Source organism: Neodiprion fabricii, chromosome 2, assembly GCF_021155785.1.
Source record: "Neodiprion fabricii isolate iyNeoFabr1 chromosome 2, iyNeoFabr1.1, whole genome shotgun sequence".
Classification (NCBI taxonomy): domain Eukaryota; kingdom Metazoa; phylum Arthropoda; class Insecta; order Hymenoptera; family Diprionidae; genus Neodiprion; species Neodiprion fabricii.
This window is the reverse complement of record NC_060240.1, coordinates 35,060,484-35,076,446: the sequence shown is the minus strand read 5'-3', so window position 1 is coordinate 35,076,446 and position 15,963 is coordinate 35,060,484. Positions and strand designations below refer to the sequence as shown.

Here is a 15,963-nt window from a genome sequence, read left to right as displayed (position 1 = left end):
AAGCTTCGCGAATATGATATGTTTCGTACAACTGGCGGAGAATTAGAGAAAATTGTGTAATTGTGAGATATGTTATGCATATTGAGCATAGATAAAATCTTCAGAATACTTGACTTCTCATCCGCGTTACTTTTTTGCATAAATTTCAATCTCTTATTATGAAGTAAAATAATTTTCTAAATCTACTATGAAACGTCTAACCGTCAAAGTGACGCAAAATAAAGAAGATAGGTAGGCCTTTCACACCGCAAAAATGTATCCCGTAAAATCGTGAAACCAACTTTACTAGAATACGTCTTGTATACATACGTATACATATATGCTCGAGATATGTTATTTTTTTATATATCGCATTGACGTAGAAAAATCTGGTTCCTGGGTCCGTATGGTCAGGATATAGACGATCAGCGACGACCTTGTCGGTCTTGTGCCGAATTTTTTGGCGCTGCACGATGACCGGCTCGCGTGACAGGGTGCAGCTAAGATCGAGATCAGCGAAATCCGTGCGGTTTTCACCGCGGCTACAGCAATAACATATACGATACGAATTAATATACATGCAACATGTACGCGTGTGCGATGCGGGCATAGACGTATAATATAGAGGCGGATACACATAACGAGGTAAGTTATGCGCGTTTCAGACGGGAACGATGCGGCCCACGTGGAGCTGGTTCCCGCTCGTTCGTTCGATAAATAATGTGGGAGAGGAAGAAGAAGAGGACGAAGGGAGTGAAGTCGAAGAGGACGCCTCTCTTTCCGAACAATTTCTACTGTAATGTATTCACGTGTGTATAGGTACGTGCGTGCAACGAGGGCAAAAATAAACGCGGACAACGTATAACCTCGGTGAATTCGAACTGACGCTCCCTTCCTTTTCCCGTATGTACGCGGAATCCGTTATATATAAATTTAACGCGGTTTTCTTCCCCTCCGAACAGCGGAATAGAAGTCCACTCGTCGAAATGTAAAGTGAAATATTGAGACACGAATACATAATACCCTCGGGAAACGATCGGCTGATTTCCTCGACTGATCTTTTAACTAACGATGATTTTCAACTCGGATTCTCTGTATTTCTCATAAATTTATCGCAAAATTTTTCCACAACTCTACAGTGATGAATAGTAAATCAATCGAAAACGGCAAATTCGAACACGAGCAGTGTCGGACAATTTTTAGAGTCGAATCATCGTCATCGTCATCATCGCGAAAAAAAATTTGGGAGAGCAAAAATATAAAGTTTAATATATTTTTTTGAATAGTACGGTGGGACGGACGTTCTTCCCCTTCCCGGCGGAGGAGACTTGCGGTGTGCGGTGCGGTTAACGACAAACATACGCGGTCTGTACGGATCCATAACTTAGCCAAATATTCCGCTTCGTAAAGTTTAAACGTTTCCGTTGAACTGCGCAATGCTATGGACGCGGGCGTGGTGGTTATAGTTCGCGTTGGAGCATGTCGAGATGGGTGAAAAGATGTGAAAAAAAACAAAAAAAAAAAAAAACGAAAGAAGATATTATACACGTACGTTTTGGTACGAGTTCTTCGTCGCCTCAAATCATCCGTTTGGCATCAAAGTCAGGCGGTTCGTCGGGTGCGCGGCACGCGGTTCGAAGTTTCAAATACACCGACAAGCCAGCCTTTGATCCCCTATCGCAAGTGGCAATAATTTTCATCGCTAACAATGTAATCCGCATGTTACAGTTTATTTTCACGCGTATCCTATAGCGATGCGATTTATACCGGGTGTCGCGAAACCCGCCCTGCACGCGTTCAAGTCGAGATTCGGATCTGCGGGGGATTAACTTCGCAGCAGAAGCGAGGCGGGTATAATTGAGTCGCAAACTTTGGATCGCATCGCCGTTCCGTAAAAATATTTTTGCCCGGTTCTCCGGGTCCGTTCGTGCACGGCGATACGTTGGCGGAAAATTAAGATTCTACCGGCGACGCTGCAACCCGACACCTCGCAGTATTTCAGAGCCGGCGTCGCGACGCCCCTGAAAACCTCTCACGTTCGTGTACCGCATGGTTTTACCCGCTTGATAACCGGCTGTATGATCCGCGTTCTTGTGTTACAGCACTTTACACCGCTCTGCCTTTTACACACGAAATATACGTGAACATATCGTACATCATCTACTTATACGATTCGCAGTGTTACTGAGCAAAAGGATGAGAATAAAAAGAAAAGAAATAAATAAATAAAACGCGCACAGCTGGGTGTGAAATTATGAAAGAATATATAACGCGCGTGCGCCTCCCGGATCGTAAAAAATCTTGTTACTCCAGAGCTCGGAGATAGGCGTTTCCGCTATTCTTCGAGCGAAATTATATACTGTCTTTTATTGTTAGCTCCTATAAATTAACGCTGAAAGTCATTTCGCAGTTGAGTATCATTACGCTATTTCAGCCTCCGGCGCTACGCAAGGTTGATCTAACGGTGCGCCTCGCGATAAACTAGATCCCAGATATTAAAACGCGCACGCGGTTTTATATTTTACTAATTACTGCTCGAAACGATCAGACGCAATTATCGCCGCTTCTTCAATACCCCCGGAATTTTCAAGCGCAGCCGGTTTCCCTGCCAGTGTGGATAACTCCGAGACACAAGTATAATAGAGCTGTGATCCTTGCCGCATCCTGGCACGTTTTCTCCTCGGCCTCTTGCTCTCCGCATAGCTGCACAGGCAAGCCGTCGCGTAACATAATACGCTGCGGTAGCGGTCAGGAACATGCATCATCGGTAGCTGCCGCGGTGTCGCCGTATATCTCTACCCTTATCCCAGATTATGCCTTTTCCTCTTATCCCATACCTGCACGCAGCTCCTCGTGTACGAGTAAATCAACCTTCGCTGAAATTCTCTTCCTCGTTTACATATCCCTTATACGTAGAACGCGGTCAGAGCGACGAGTGTAGAGTGGGAAGAGGTTTTCCTTCTCTTTGTTTTTTTTTTCTTTCAAATCTTCGCACTTTCCTGATCTTGCGGGCACGCGCAGTCGGCTCGGGAAACAGGATAAATATGGTACAGATCGCGTCTGCACGACGGCACAGTTACGTATTAAAATTTGTTTGAAACGTCGGTTCAACCGCTGCCGGACAACCTGATATATTCGTTTGATTTTTCACTCCCGAAGGGTACACGGAGAGATAAAACGATCCTAGCTAGCCCCCCTCCCCTATTCTCCTCTTCGTCCTTTTTCGTCGTTTGGAAGAAGGATTAATTTCCGTTCCTCCGCGCAACCCTAGGCACGCGGGCCGCAGCGCAAGCTCACGTCTGCAGCTGATAAATTTCTACACTCCTAGCCTCGACGCCCGCGGTCCATTGATTGTGTGTCTTAGGGTGGTTGACGCTTCGGCGGAGGCAGGTACCCAACCGATCCCCGGGTCGCGGAGCTGCACCTGAGGGCCGAGTTGCGATAAAGTTTGGTCGGGGACCGAGCGTTTCCTAACCCGGCGAGCGGAGTGATTAGAGCCCGCGCATCGGGGGGCGCGGAGGTCGCGGTCATACGAGAAGAGGGCCGCTTAGCGGGGTGCCATTGTCCCCCGATCTGATAGCGGGCCGGGTAGAGTGGAAGCCATCATTTCTGTTCCAGGCATGATACATCGGGCCCTCGTTGCAGGTGTCGCGCTACAAATGCGGCGCTCTCCTATCTTACAAGATCTACTACATCGAGATATCGTCTTCAGCCTCCTCACGTCCCGCGAGAACGCGTCTATATTTTCGATGCTAGCGCCATTTAATCATCTCCGTATCCCCCCCCCCCACCCCCCCTCCCTCCCCTTCACCCCGGCAGCCTCTCTCCACGGTCCAGTTTGACTCGCGCTCTCCGAATCGCCGCAGGCTGCGGGGATGTTTTTACGATTCAGAAGACACTGTCCGTCATCTCTTTCACTAAATTTCGGTGTTCCTCTCCGCGGGGGAGCCGCTACCTCGGGGTCATACTCGGCCCGGCGAGTGTCACCGCATAAACCATTCTTTCGAAAGTATCAAGTTACCGAAGCGCAGGACTCGCAGCCCCCTTCGTCGTTGTTCGTAAAATAATATCATGACCCCTTTCACGGAACCCGCGGGATCGCCGGTACTGCGGCGACAACCAACCGCGAACCGCGGGACCATCGCGGAGGGTTTGTGTCGCCAACCTGTTTGATCCTCCGCTGCAGGACGCTCGGTAATTCTCCTACTACCGGCTCGTCGTTTTACTTTCGTATTGAGTTATATGTACGATACCAGTCGATCCTGATCTCTGGACGTCGATTGCGCGTGGGACGACTCGCTACGCGATCCTCCAGACCACTTCTTCGTCTTCGTCTTCGTCTTCGCCTTCGCCTTCGTCTTCGTCTCGTACCTGTAACTTATTCTTTTCTCGGTACTATGCAATGGAACTTCTGAATAGCACCGTGCAACCGTGCTGCTCGTAAGCAACGAGCGGACGATTACGGGGTAAAAGAATCGCAACGCAAAACATCGACTTGTCATGAGAAATCACCGGTGCAATGCAATATATTGCAACCTTTCTTTCGACCAACCACGTTACACGCTGGTCTGCGCGAGCTCCGGTGAAACAGGATGAGAACGAAGGCCAAGAATTTCTGTCCCGCACTGTCCTACTATCGAAAAAAGAAACTCCTCGAAACTCTAAAACACAGACGGAATCCGAGCGATGGCACCGATTCCCAACGTACATGGCGCCTCGTAGGTATTACAATGACGTGTATTGGTACCGGACCTTGATGATATTCCGGGGCGTTTCAAGTGGTCGGGTGGAAGCTGCAGTAGGTATGTATAAGGTACACGCGGAGTGGCAAAGAATAATTAGAAGAGAGTGATGGACCGTTGTAGCATTTCTCAAAATAGTTTGGGGTTATTTGTGCGCGTAACAGTGGCTCGTTCGTCATCTTGCCAACGCGACGTATCCTAGGTGTCATTAACATCGGGGCGTTGACTGGCGAGTGCCGAGACTAGAACCGTCAAGTCGTACGCGCCCCGAACCGCGAAGCCAAAGTCTTTCCTCGGGTCGCCGATGACCCGGTAAACCGCGATGCTCCGGGCCTCGCAACAACCGTGTGCGAATAGCCAGCGGGTGGTCCTCGTAAAAAATTTAAGGGAATTCTTTTGTCCGAGTTACAAGTTTTCTCGACGTCGGTGTGTATAATACGGGGTAGCTTCATTGTGGCCGCCCTTCGCTTCGCTTATAGTACACACTGTACCTTGTACACACAACTCGGCTGGCTGCCGGGCAAAAGAGGAAGAAAAAATAAAAATACACGTTCGTCCCAAAGCACAGAGGGCACCGCGGGCAACCGGTGGTGTACAATGTAACGCGCGTTCTTTTTACGCGTTTGCCCATACCCACCGGTCCCGCAGCTTGCGCATAATAACTCCACGGGAATCTCTGTGGTAAACGGGCTTTCGTCGACGCCGCGCCGGGTAGTCGATGCGTCCCGCAAAATCGGACCCCATTGTCGGACCCTCGGGCCCGTTCGTTAGCACGCGAGCGACGAGGAACGGGGACCGACGCTCGGTGACCTTGTTTGCAAAATTCTTACGGGGGTTTGGTCGGTTCGTTACCGCGGACTGCCCGATAGATCCGATTATACTTGGCGGGAGGGAGGGGGGGGGGGCATACGGGAAGGGAAGTGAATTTGACGGACCGGCTGACAGTCTTGTCCAAAGTCAAGAGGACGAACGTCGGAAAAGTTTAGCGTAATCCCTCCTCGACCTGTGATCTCTTCTACTTTCACGCTCCGGCAAAACCAACCGCGGCTCATTGGAGACGATTTTTTTTTTCTGATCTGCTTTTTTGCCTGGGATTAACCGCGCAGATACCCTGAGAAAGGATGCCACACGGTTTTCGGTACCTTCGAGCTTCCCCTTCAGGTCCTTCCTCGAGCGGATCCAGGCTCTTTGCCCCGTGATGGGCAACCTTCCGGTTCGCGTTTTCGTGAGCTGCGGCAGTGCCAGCGGGGTGGTTGGTGCACAGCGTACGTCACAGTTTATAAATAACGTGGTTAATGATCCAACGAGACAAGTCACCGGAAGTCGGACGCGCGCAACACGGTGCAACACACATGCAGCCACGCTGCGCGACGTGCGGTATACGTATAAGCGATCGTAGCCGCGCATATGGAACCCCATGGATGCGGCTTGGCATATTAGAGCGAGTCGATCCATCAGCCGCGGTGTTATCCATAAGGATGCGGAAATCGCGTGCGTGCGCGAGTAATCGCTCCGAGCCTAGCTGCCATAATTGGCAATTTGCATTTTTGAATTTTCACATAGGTGCATCCTGGCACGTCTGGAGGACGGATAATCACGAGCACGTGTAATCGCCATAGGCCGGATACCTGCTCGTCTTACACCCAACGTACGATGGTACATATTCGATTCCTCCTCGAATCGCAAAAGCCGACGTGCTGCGCCCCTCTTTCACCGCGGTGGAGTTCAACGAATCGCTGGATAGCCGTCCTTCCCCTGTACCAACGACCGCAAAAACCCCGACATATTCCCCGCCCTGAAACTCCATGTTATACCTGCGTAATATAGAACAGCTGGTGCGGGTAAGACCGGCAACACGCGAGTGCACGACTGCACCGCAACATTGCGCCGCATCGACCGGAAAGTTTGCGCCGCGCATAGGCATGGGATAGGCACGGGATTAGGCACGGCTACGACGTCGCGGGAGGCAATAACTCGCGGTCCCGATAACGGCGTCGAACAAAACGCATATTTGCGCTGTTCCACGTCCTCGCAACTCCCTCAAGTTTTCTCCCCGCGTCGCGCCGCCGCGGTTCGTGCCGCAAGCTGCATGCCTGCAGCATGGACTCGGAAAAGGTGGGAGCGGTGCCGCCGGCGGATATCAGCCAGATAGGTGGAGACGATGTATCGGGTATAATGGAGACCGTAGCTGCCGCAGGTATAGGCTGCCGCTAATGCAGTAGCGATGTCGTGCCCGATGGTATAGAGATCGGTCGCATCTGTAGCTCGAGGGACCGGTCGGTGGACCCCGGGCACCCTCGAGGACGACGGGCTCCCAGGCTTCTGGCTATCTACAAATTTTAATGAAATTCAATCAGATACAGAAGTCGCGCGAAAATCGAGCCCCTGCAGGCCTGCATGGGAACGACGAGTCGTAGCTCCGCACACACACACACACACACGCGCGCGCCTATACGTATATATGGGATGCGTTTACACTCGCGTGGTGAAAAAACCATGATAAGGAGTGAAGAAATGCCGAGGGACGTTGAGCGCCATTGACCATAACGCGGCTCTGTCTTTTTTGTTACAGAATGTTCGGAGGAATGAAGCGATGCGCTCGGTGCCAGGCCGCCATCCTCGCCTCGGAGCTGGTGATGCGAGCCCGCGAGCTCGTCTTCCACGTCCGATGTTTCTGCTGCGCGATATGCACCATCCCCCTGACGAAGGGCGACCACTTCGGGATGCGAGACGGCGTCGTCCTCTGTCGGCTCCACTACGAGATGGGCGCGGAGTTACATCCGGCCCAGAGTCCCCCGGTCCCCGCCTACCCTCCGGGGCCTCACTACCCCGGGCAGCCCTTCCCCTCTCCGGAGTTCCTCAACCACCACCCTCACGGCCCGCACCCCGGGCACCCCGGCCACCCTGGACACCCCCACCACTCGATGCACCCCCACGCCAGTCCCGTTCCTCTCCAGCCGCAAACGCCGTCGGGGCCTGACGGAGCTGGTTCGTCGCCCAAGGTTCCGTACTTCAACGGAGCTGCGAGCGGCGTGCCGCCTCCGAGGCAGAAGGGGAGGCCCAGGAAGCGGAAGCCGAAGGACCTCGAAGCCATGACGGCCAGCCTGGGTGAGTGTACGATGCGTTTTGAAACTCGATGTCGGTAACTACCGCTTAAAATCGGAATGTGGAGGATGGAGGATGGAGGATGGAGGATGGAGGATGGAGGATATACTTTGGTTCGAGACCATCCTCTGTTTACACAAAAGAGATTCACCTTCCTCCTCGCGGCGCGGTTTGGGTTTTTCTGTCCTCGAGGCTCCGCGAGCGCTCGCAACGGCCGGCTATCGCATCTTCCGCGGGGTTCTTATGCTACGCTTATACTCTTCGATCGAACCCGTCGAGCGGGACGTAATTTTTTGGTCTAGTGAACCCGGTTGGTGGTCGCCTTTAATGCGTACAGATTGTACATGTATACTCTGCCTCCGGTCGTTTTACCTTCGCGGGTAATCCCGAACGTAACGTCGATTCGGTCGATTGTCTATCGTCGCCCTACGGTCGCGTGGCTGGCCGGAGTGGAAAATAGACGAAATGAAAATAAAATAAATTTCATCGATATACTGCTAAAAAATATCGATGGACCATCGGACGTGACGTCACGCTCCGTTCGCTCCGCATCCGGCCGCACGTACTTCTATCGAACACACACACGTATATAGGTATAACATGTACCAAAGTGTATCGTTTGAAAAGTAGGGAGATAAAAAAACGGCAAAAACCGCAGAGCGGTGAGATACTCGGGTCGGGTGTCAGGTAAAATGCAACCCGGAGCTTCGGTATCGCGCTTTAAGCAGCCGCCTAGCCGTGACTCGGCTCAGACTCGATTAAATCTTGGCATTGAAGTGTGAAGGGGCGTTTACGACATTCGACCATAAGATCGCCGTCGTCCTTCTGCGTTCGAGGAGCAGGTCCGAATGAGATGTGCGAATTTTTTTACGCTCCCGAACTTGCGCGTTAGAAGAAAACTTGCACGCGACCTGCAAAGGCCGAGTCACTTTAACCCCGCGTCAGGTATATGGTTGTAAACTGATACGTACACCAACACGGATTCCCAGAAATCGTTCGAGCGCGAAGTTGCCGCTGGATGCTTAGTGCCCGCGATGCTGGTCGATCCAAGCTTGTAGGTGTTCCTGTTTACAACAAAGTTCGGTACCGGTTAAGGATTTCCGAGGTTTACTGCGTCGGCATAAAAGCCGGCCGACTGCGGCCACCTTTCGGTGGTATAATAAAAATCTAAACTCCTCGTGAGAAACTTCGAACTCACGCCGGTCGCAACACTACCATGAGAGTGCCGCGCGGCTCCGAGGCATTCGAGTCTTTCGAAAAAGGACTCGCAAGAGGATCGGCGGTCCCCCGTCCTCCTCTCTCCCTTCTGCATCCACAGTTTTCGCGTCCACTCCACCGGGATACGCCCCGGCCTGGAAGAGTCGTTGTCCAGGTTCCTGGATTATACCTTGGTCGCCGTGCGCAAAGTGGCCTCCCTCGATGGCAATCGGGTAGCGTACAAGAGGCTCTTGGCCGGGAACACCGGTACCACATTTTACGCCGCGGGAACGTCGCGGGAGCCAAGATCAGGCCCAAGCGAGCGACCGAGGCCCGAGGACCGAAAGACCGGTAAAACCACACGCCGGGTTCGGATCAAGTGATTTATTGATGCGTGGGCGTAAGGCGTTTGCCACCGAACCCTGATAAAATTTGTCGCGGCGACATAAATTTACGCATGACCAGGGCCGTCGCGCGAGTCCCTCAACGTATTTCAGGACACGTCTTTGTACGGAAAAACGAGGAGCAACCGAGATCAACCGACGCTTTAACACCCTCTCACCTTTGGTGCGTACACAAGTAGATACACGGTGCACCTTGCCTATTCACTAGAATTATGGTCGTGTAGACCATCGGCTAGTGGATGGTAATTCGGACCGTACACCGCACTCGATGTGTTCAACATCGATTCTTGTCTAAGTTTTTCTTATCTTTTACCGTCGTGTTTGATCATCTGCTTTTTGTGTGTCTAACGGCCGGCGATCGCCGCTACGTGTCTGAACAGGCTCGGAAGACCGCGCCTACCGCAATATGCGCAATCACTGAATTTGTAATAAATGCATTCCAGTCCACTCTCGATGTACGTCTGAAACTAGAACGAGTTTCTTTTCACCCAAAAGTAACTTCCGTAGAGGTCGTAAAACGGTCCCGGATATCAGCTCGATATCAACTCGTTTCAATCGAACGATTACTCTGGAAACCGGCATCTCTAATTCCAACTTTCTGCCTAACGTTCACAACTGCAGATTTTCGGATATACAAGTCTCGGAATCCAAAAATGGTGAACGTAGGTTTTTTCCCCGTCGCGGGGATAATTTAATTAAAACGTTCAGATAAATTTGCGGTTTCAACGTCGGTATTCTCTTATCGTAACGACGTTTTTTCATAACGACGGTATTTCAGATCTGCACTTAAGAAAGTATGGCAAACTCGTGCAATTATGAAAACGGGATAACGCGATACAATTCAATTCTAATCCGTTTAGTATTATAGTTCTCGGAGCAGGAAATATTGTCCGCTACAGTTTGCGAGCTGATCAATGCAAAGTCCTTTCTCCGATACGCTCGTTTGATTATTGCCACACGTGCCTCTCCATAGGCACGCGTAATTACCACGAGGCAAACCTTAATTGCTTGCGACTGGTTTCTGCTCGACTGCAGAGGCCAAGGTCTTCCATGGTCAGACATACTATCAATGAACGCGAGGATCTATTCTCACGCGCCGCGTAAAGACCGTACATTGTCACTTGGAGAGTTGAAAAAGGTTTGGAAAGCTTTCAAAAGCTTTTGAAAGCCTTCTCGATCCTCTTTTTCGATTTTCCGAAGCGGAGGGGGATAAAAACTTATCCACCGATCCGAAACTGATCCGAACGAAGGAGAAACGGACATTGACGTGTGATCGATATCATTTAGGAACGAGGGGCGTTTTGCAGTTTCTTTTGCTTCTCGTAACTGACACGATTTCCGACATCTCATATTCGACTGTTATCTCGACGGGTCGAGTATCTCGTTTGGCTCGGGAACCGGGTACACGTCTCGCAGACCGGCGTCCTCAAAATCAGGTACCGACTTTTAGAATCCAGCGTGGGTGGAGTTATACGGCGTATCGGATTCTTATCGCGAGAGATCTGGTTTAATATGCAAATGCGAACCGGTCTACAGCGTATAAACTTGTGTCGCATCGAAAGGGGCGAAGCCCCGGCAGCCCGATCGAAGGGCCAAGTTAATTGTGCGGCATCCATTAGCCGGGTATATAACGCTGTTCCGAATCGGACGTTACACAGTGGCGGGATCCCCACTGGGCGAGACGATGTAGCCATCAGTATCGACCGCTTTACTCTTATATTCCCGGTACGGTCTTCGGGGCGGTTGGTCGATGGAGTCATCGGTCAGTAATTACGAGCTAGTTCTCCTCTCAGTTGCGAGCTGGCGAAGCGACGCTGATACCTGGCCGGTTGCACGCGGGACCGAAGCGAGCTTGCTCTAGCAATGCCCGATGCGTATCATAGCTCATTAGCCCACCGAGTGCAAACGAGAGACCCGCGGCAGCAGCCGATAGCCGGTCCTACGTGGCTGTGCCGGGAGTAAGAACCCGCGAGGATAGCGGTAGCGCAGTCAGATATACACGTGCAATTACAACTCTATGCAGCAAATAGTTACCGGGCACGATACTCGTGCATACGAATCGATCGAAGATCGTGTCTCCGCGTGTATTCTCACGCGATTAATTCACCACCGTCCTTCTTCGTTTCTCATTTTCAGACCTCAACTCCACCGACTATCTGGACATGCCATTCGGACGAGGAGGTCCAGGAACGCCGGGGATGCCCGGATCCAACAGCAGGACGAAGCGGATGAGGACAAGCTTCAAGCACCATCAGCTGAGGACGATGAAGAGCTACTTCGCGATAAATCATAATCCGGACGCGAAGGACCTGAAGCAGCTCTCCCAGAAGACCGGCCTGCCGAAGAGAGTACTACAGGTGAGAATTAAATCGCGTCTCCCACGGCCAATTAGAGAGAGGCGGAATCCCCGGGGTTCACCGCGACCCCGGCGTGTAACCTTAATTAATCGCGGCAATATTTCGGGCGAGATGAACTGCACGCGTCGAGAGAGGGAAACCGCGGCTCCTGAGCTCGTGGCCAAGATGGATGGGACTCTGGGCTTTTCTTTTCAAAGCGGCACTATAAAAATATTCACATCTCCGTCTCCTAAGTATACTCCTTCCAATTAGTGCGTTCTAGTCGGCGGGCAAACGTTCGGTTAGAAGAGTCCGCGATATTTCCGTCGACGCCCGCAGCCGCCGCTTCTACGTACCCGAGAGAAGCGCTCCGTCAGCCGGGACACCGTGTCGCGTCTCCTCCTCGCCCTAGCCCTCGAGCTTTCTCTCTTCTCCCTTTTCCCCCTCTCTTTTCCCCCCTTTTTCATTTTCATTTTCGTCTCGTTGCGCTCCGTCCTTCGCAAAGGTTGCACGCACGTCTATAAAGAGGTGTACGTGCGAGCTGTAAAGTACGACTTTCATGCGTCGCGCGACAATTACACGCTAGGCTACAGCCTCTTTGCGGATAGCGCCGCGCGTAATGTTCGCGCGCATTCGCGCGCGGGCGCAACACGTCCGAAACTGCGAGGGGTGGAGGACAGGGAAAGAGGGAAAGAGGGAATGAGAGAAAGAGAGAAAGAGAGAACTCCGGTTGACTCGATCGCTCTTGTATAGGTATACGTTACGCACGCACGTGCGACTGTAGCAACCAGCTCGAGTTGTTACAAGTTATCTCGGAGATAAGCGGTGGGAGGAGAACGCCATCTTCTCCACTTCCTTCCACCGTTGAACGCCAGGAACCGGGCACCGAGAAACCGTCAACCACCGAACCGCAGTAGTCCGTGACTTGATTGCAGTCGGAAGCTCGCGAGTTCTGTAAATGTCGGGCTGTACGCGTTTTTTTTGTTTTTTTAGATGCTCTGCATCAACCGTCAAACTTCGCGCGTACCGCGGGTAGCAAAAAGGTCGTTGCTAATCGATATCAAAAAATTTGTCCAAGTGAATTGCACGATGATTGAAAGTTTTTTTGCGTAAACGTGACTGCACGAATTACATACGCGCCTAGCTTTTGCAGAGTAGGAAATAGTAATTAAAAGCGTATTCCGATGAGTGGCATGAGAGAATGATACAAACACAGGCATCCTTTACATATTTTGTTCAAGCTCGGTCAAACCGTCCCTGCAGTTTCCCACGAGGCAAGCAGGATAATGTATACCGCACGCGGTTACATGCACGTATATATTTTTGCTAACGGCACTCGAGCACCGTCGAGTGTGTATATCTCGGGTACGGGGAGGAAAAAGAAGTGCGAGGGAGGAGAGAGAAGAGAGAAAGAGAGAGAGAGAGAGAGAAGAGCTCTATTGTACTCGGCGTAGCTCGGCGGCTTGGCGCCGCGCCATCTTGCCCGATATTGATCGCGGCCCTCGCGAATACTGAGCTCTGAGCCGAGCACTCGACTCTTCCCTTCGCGACTCCTACGTCGCGGGCAAACCGCGAGGCGATTTCATTCCTGGGGTCGCGGGGGAGTTAAAGCGCCGTTCCCGAAGGAGGAGACTGTCTCCAAGATGGCGACGCGGCGTCCGTTCGCGTTCCTTTGTTGCCTCGACGCCGTCGTCCGATTCCGTCCGACCGGTGATGCGGCAAGTGGAGGCCCTCGATGTAACCGAGATTTTCCTCGTGTCTGTTTCAGGTCTGGTTTCAAAACGCCCGCGCAAAATGGCGACGCATGGTGCTGAAGCAGGAGGGAAAGTCAGACAAGTGCGGCGGGGGCGTCGACGGCGGGTCTCTCGGAGACCTCGAGCTTTACGGTAGCAGCGGAGGCAGCGGAGGACCGCCGATGAGCCCTCCGTTCATGCTGGGAGGACCTCACAGCCCTGCATCCTTGGCCTCGCTGGACTGCGCGTGATGGGCAGCCGCCGCTATTTACACGAGGGCGGATCGCGTCTGCTAACGTGGAGAAACAACCGCGCCACAGCTTGTTGGCGGAGGAACACCCGCGTGAGGAACACCGCGAGGTGGCTTCCTGTCGTTTCTTTCCTATCTACGATAGATACCGTGTTCGATCAACGGCTCGAGTAAGGGAGAAGGAGGCAAAAAGATAAACAAAGAGAGGGAGATGGGAAATGAAAGACAAGACACTACGGGGAATGAGAAAGAAACGGAGACGCGGAGAGGCGCACGGCGAGATTTAGTAAACCGATTTCATAACGAGATATAACCATTTGTATATTATGTTGTACCGTCGTATGACGCGTTATGTAATGTATATGTATAATAATATGATGTAGAGGTGCCGTGACGACCAAGACTGTACATTACAATACGATACTTGAGGATTAAGGTAACTGTGTAATTATCTTTTTTTTTAGATCGTTTCATTGTAATTTTTTTTTGTTTGTTTTTTTTTTTTTGTCTATTTTTTCCTTATTTAGGTAGTTATTTTCTTGTTCGTACGCGTACACGCAATTTGTGAATATTTATTTAGACAGTAAAGCAGGAAGAGAAGGAACGGGTTAAAGAAAGAGAAGTGGTAAGAAAAAGAATGTAAAAATCATTTATAGGCTTATATATGATATATAAATATATATTATATATGATAATATTACCACTTAAGATATTGACGAAGTAATGATGAATATTGTTGTATTGCTTAGGTATATGTGTCGGAGATGAATATATAGATGTATATATATTTATATATTCGCAGTGTACTGTACAGTTGACAAGCGTGTGAAAGAACTCCAGTACGTATATAATTATATATATTTATTAAAGAAATCGCATAATGAAAAGTGTAGTCGCGGGAGTTTTTTCTTCTCTCTAATATTCTTATTTAATTTTATCCTGATTCTCAAACCTTACAATTTTTGAATCAAAATTTCATCATGCATCTACTGTTCGGATTTATATCGTTATTATGACGAACGTTCGGAGCAATACGGAACTTGCTCAGAAGATGTACGATGAATGAACAAATAAATAAACAAATGAATAAATGAAAAATTCATTATCACAGAGAGCACAAAACTCTTCGAGGTATACAATATATATGTAAATAATAATGACGAAACGTTCCTGAATTTTCTTAAGCACCGCTAAGCTCTAGGTCTGTATTGTATTACGATACTAGCATTACTAAAATTAATAATGATAATTATTATCCTTGTAACACACCGGAACGATTATCTGACTTTACAAGATGATTTTTTTCATTAAATATATTTTACAGTATTTCTTGAGTTTTGCAATTTTCCGCCCCACACGTCCAACTTTACATCCTTTCATCGTCCTTGCTTGACTCTAAAATCAACCCTTTCATACGCACGATCTAATTTTGGCAGCGATAACGATACTTGTGATCAGATTAGTCTCAAAGTGTTTACATCAGTTCCATGCAAACCCCATTCTTCCTGGCGGCTGTAGGCTTGTTTGTTTTGATCGTTCATTCTCGTTCGTACTCGGACCAATCCAGTAGCTCGTAGCCAGCGAACAGATTTCGACGATCAGTCAGTCGTGTGCCGGCATTCGGGGATTGAGGTGCTCTCGTCGAAAAGTGACCGAGTTTCCGTGCTAGTTATTAAACGTGCAGCGCAGTGGATGCCAGCAGCTTCCGCCGATCAGCGGATCTCGGGGCAGAGTCGTAATATTCACCACAACAAAGGTAAGCAGCTTCTCCCCTTTCATTCTCAACACTTTTAGAATACCACCTGATTTGTCATCGGCTGCAATTATACATACCGATCTCGTGCTGTTATCTTTTATTTCTCGCCTAGTTATAACCTCGAGGAAATTCTCTCACCGGTACGCAAATCGCTTCGATGATTTCCTACACATTAATCTTGTCAATTCGAATCGTTCGACATACGCGCACACCGGTTCGCGTATCGAGTGTCCGGATAAGGTCATGGCTCGCTTGGAACGCATCTAAACGCGGCGTGTAGAATGCTTTATTGGGATTCCGAGTTAATGTCCGAGGACGTACGTTACGTACAGGTTGCAGGTATACACGAATCTGCGATTTGCTTTGCGCTATAACAATCCAACAAACTCTGGGTCTCGAAGAAACAAACGTCTGCGAAATGCGATCGTCTTAATTAGCCACCACCTACCGCGGAGTTAGCA

At 50.2% G+C, this 15,963-nt stretch overlaps 2 protein-coding genes across 4 annotated transcripts in view; both read left to right on the top strand.

Annotated features, from left to right (window-relative positions):
- Positions 1-15,059, top strand: part of LOC124175532 (protein apterous-like) — a 35,328-nt gene extending 20,269 nt beyond the window's left edge. For all 3 annotated transcript variants that reach the window (XM_046555888.1, XM_046555890.1, XM_046555889.1), the window contains 3 exons: positions 7,294-7,829; positions 11,564-11,784; positions 13,532-15,059. In XM_046555888.1, the coding sequence (XP_046411844.1) occupies positions 7,294-7,829; positions 11,564-11,784; positions 13,532-13,747 (973 nt within the window). In that variant the 3' untranslated portion in view covers positions 13,748-15,059. The remainder of the gene's footprint in view (positions 1-7,293; positions 7,830-11,563; positions 11,785-13,531) is intronic.
- Positions 15,060-15,293: 234 nt separating this feature from the next.
- LOC124175774 (LIM/homeobox protein Lhx9) overlaps positions 15,294-15,963 on the top strand; it is a 67,978-nt gene continuing 67,308 nt past the window's right edge. The window contains exon 1 of the mRNA XM_046556289.1: positions 15,294-15,502. The gene's annotated coding sequence lies outside the window, so the exon portion shown is untranslated. The remainder of the gene's footprint in view (positions 15,503-15,963) is intronic.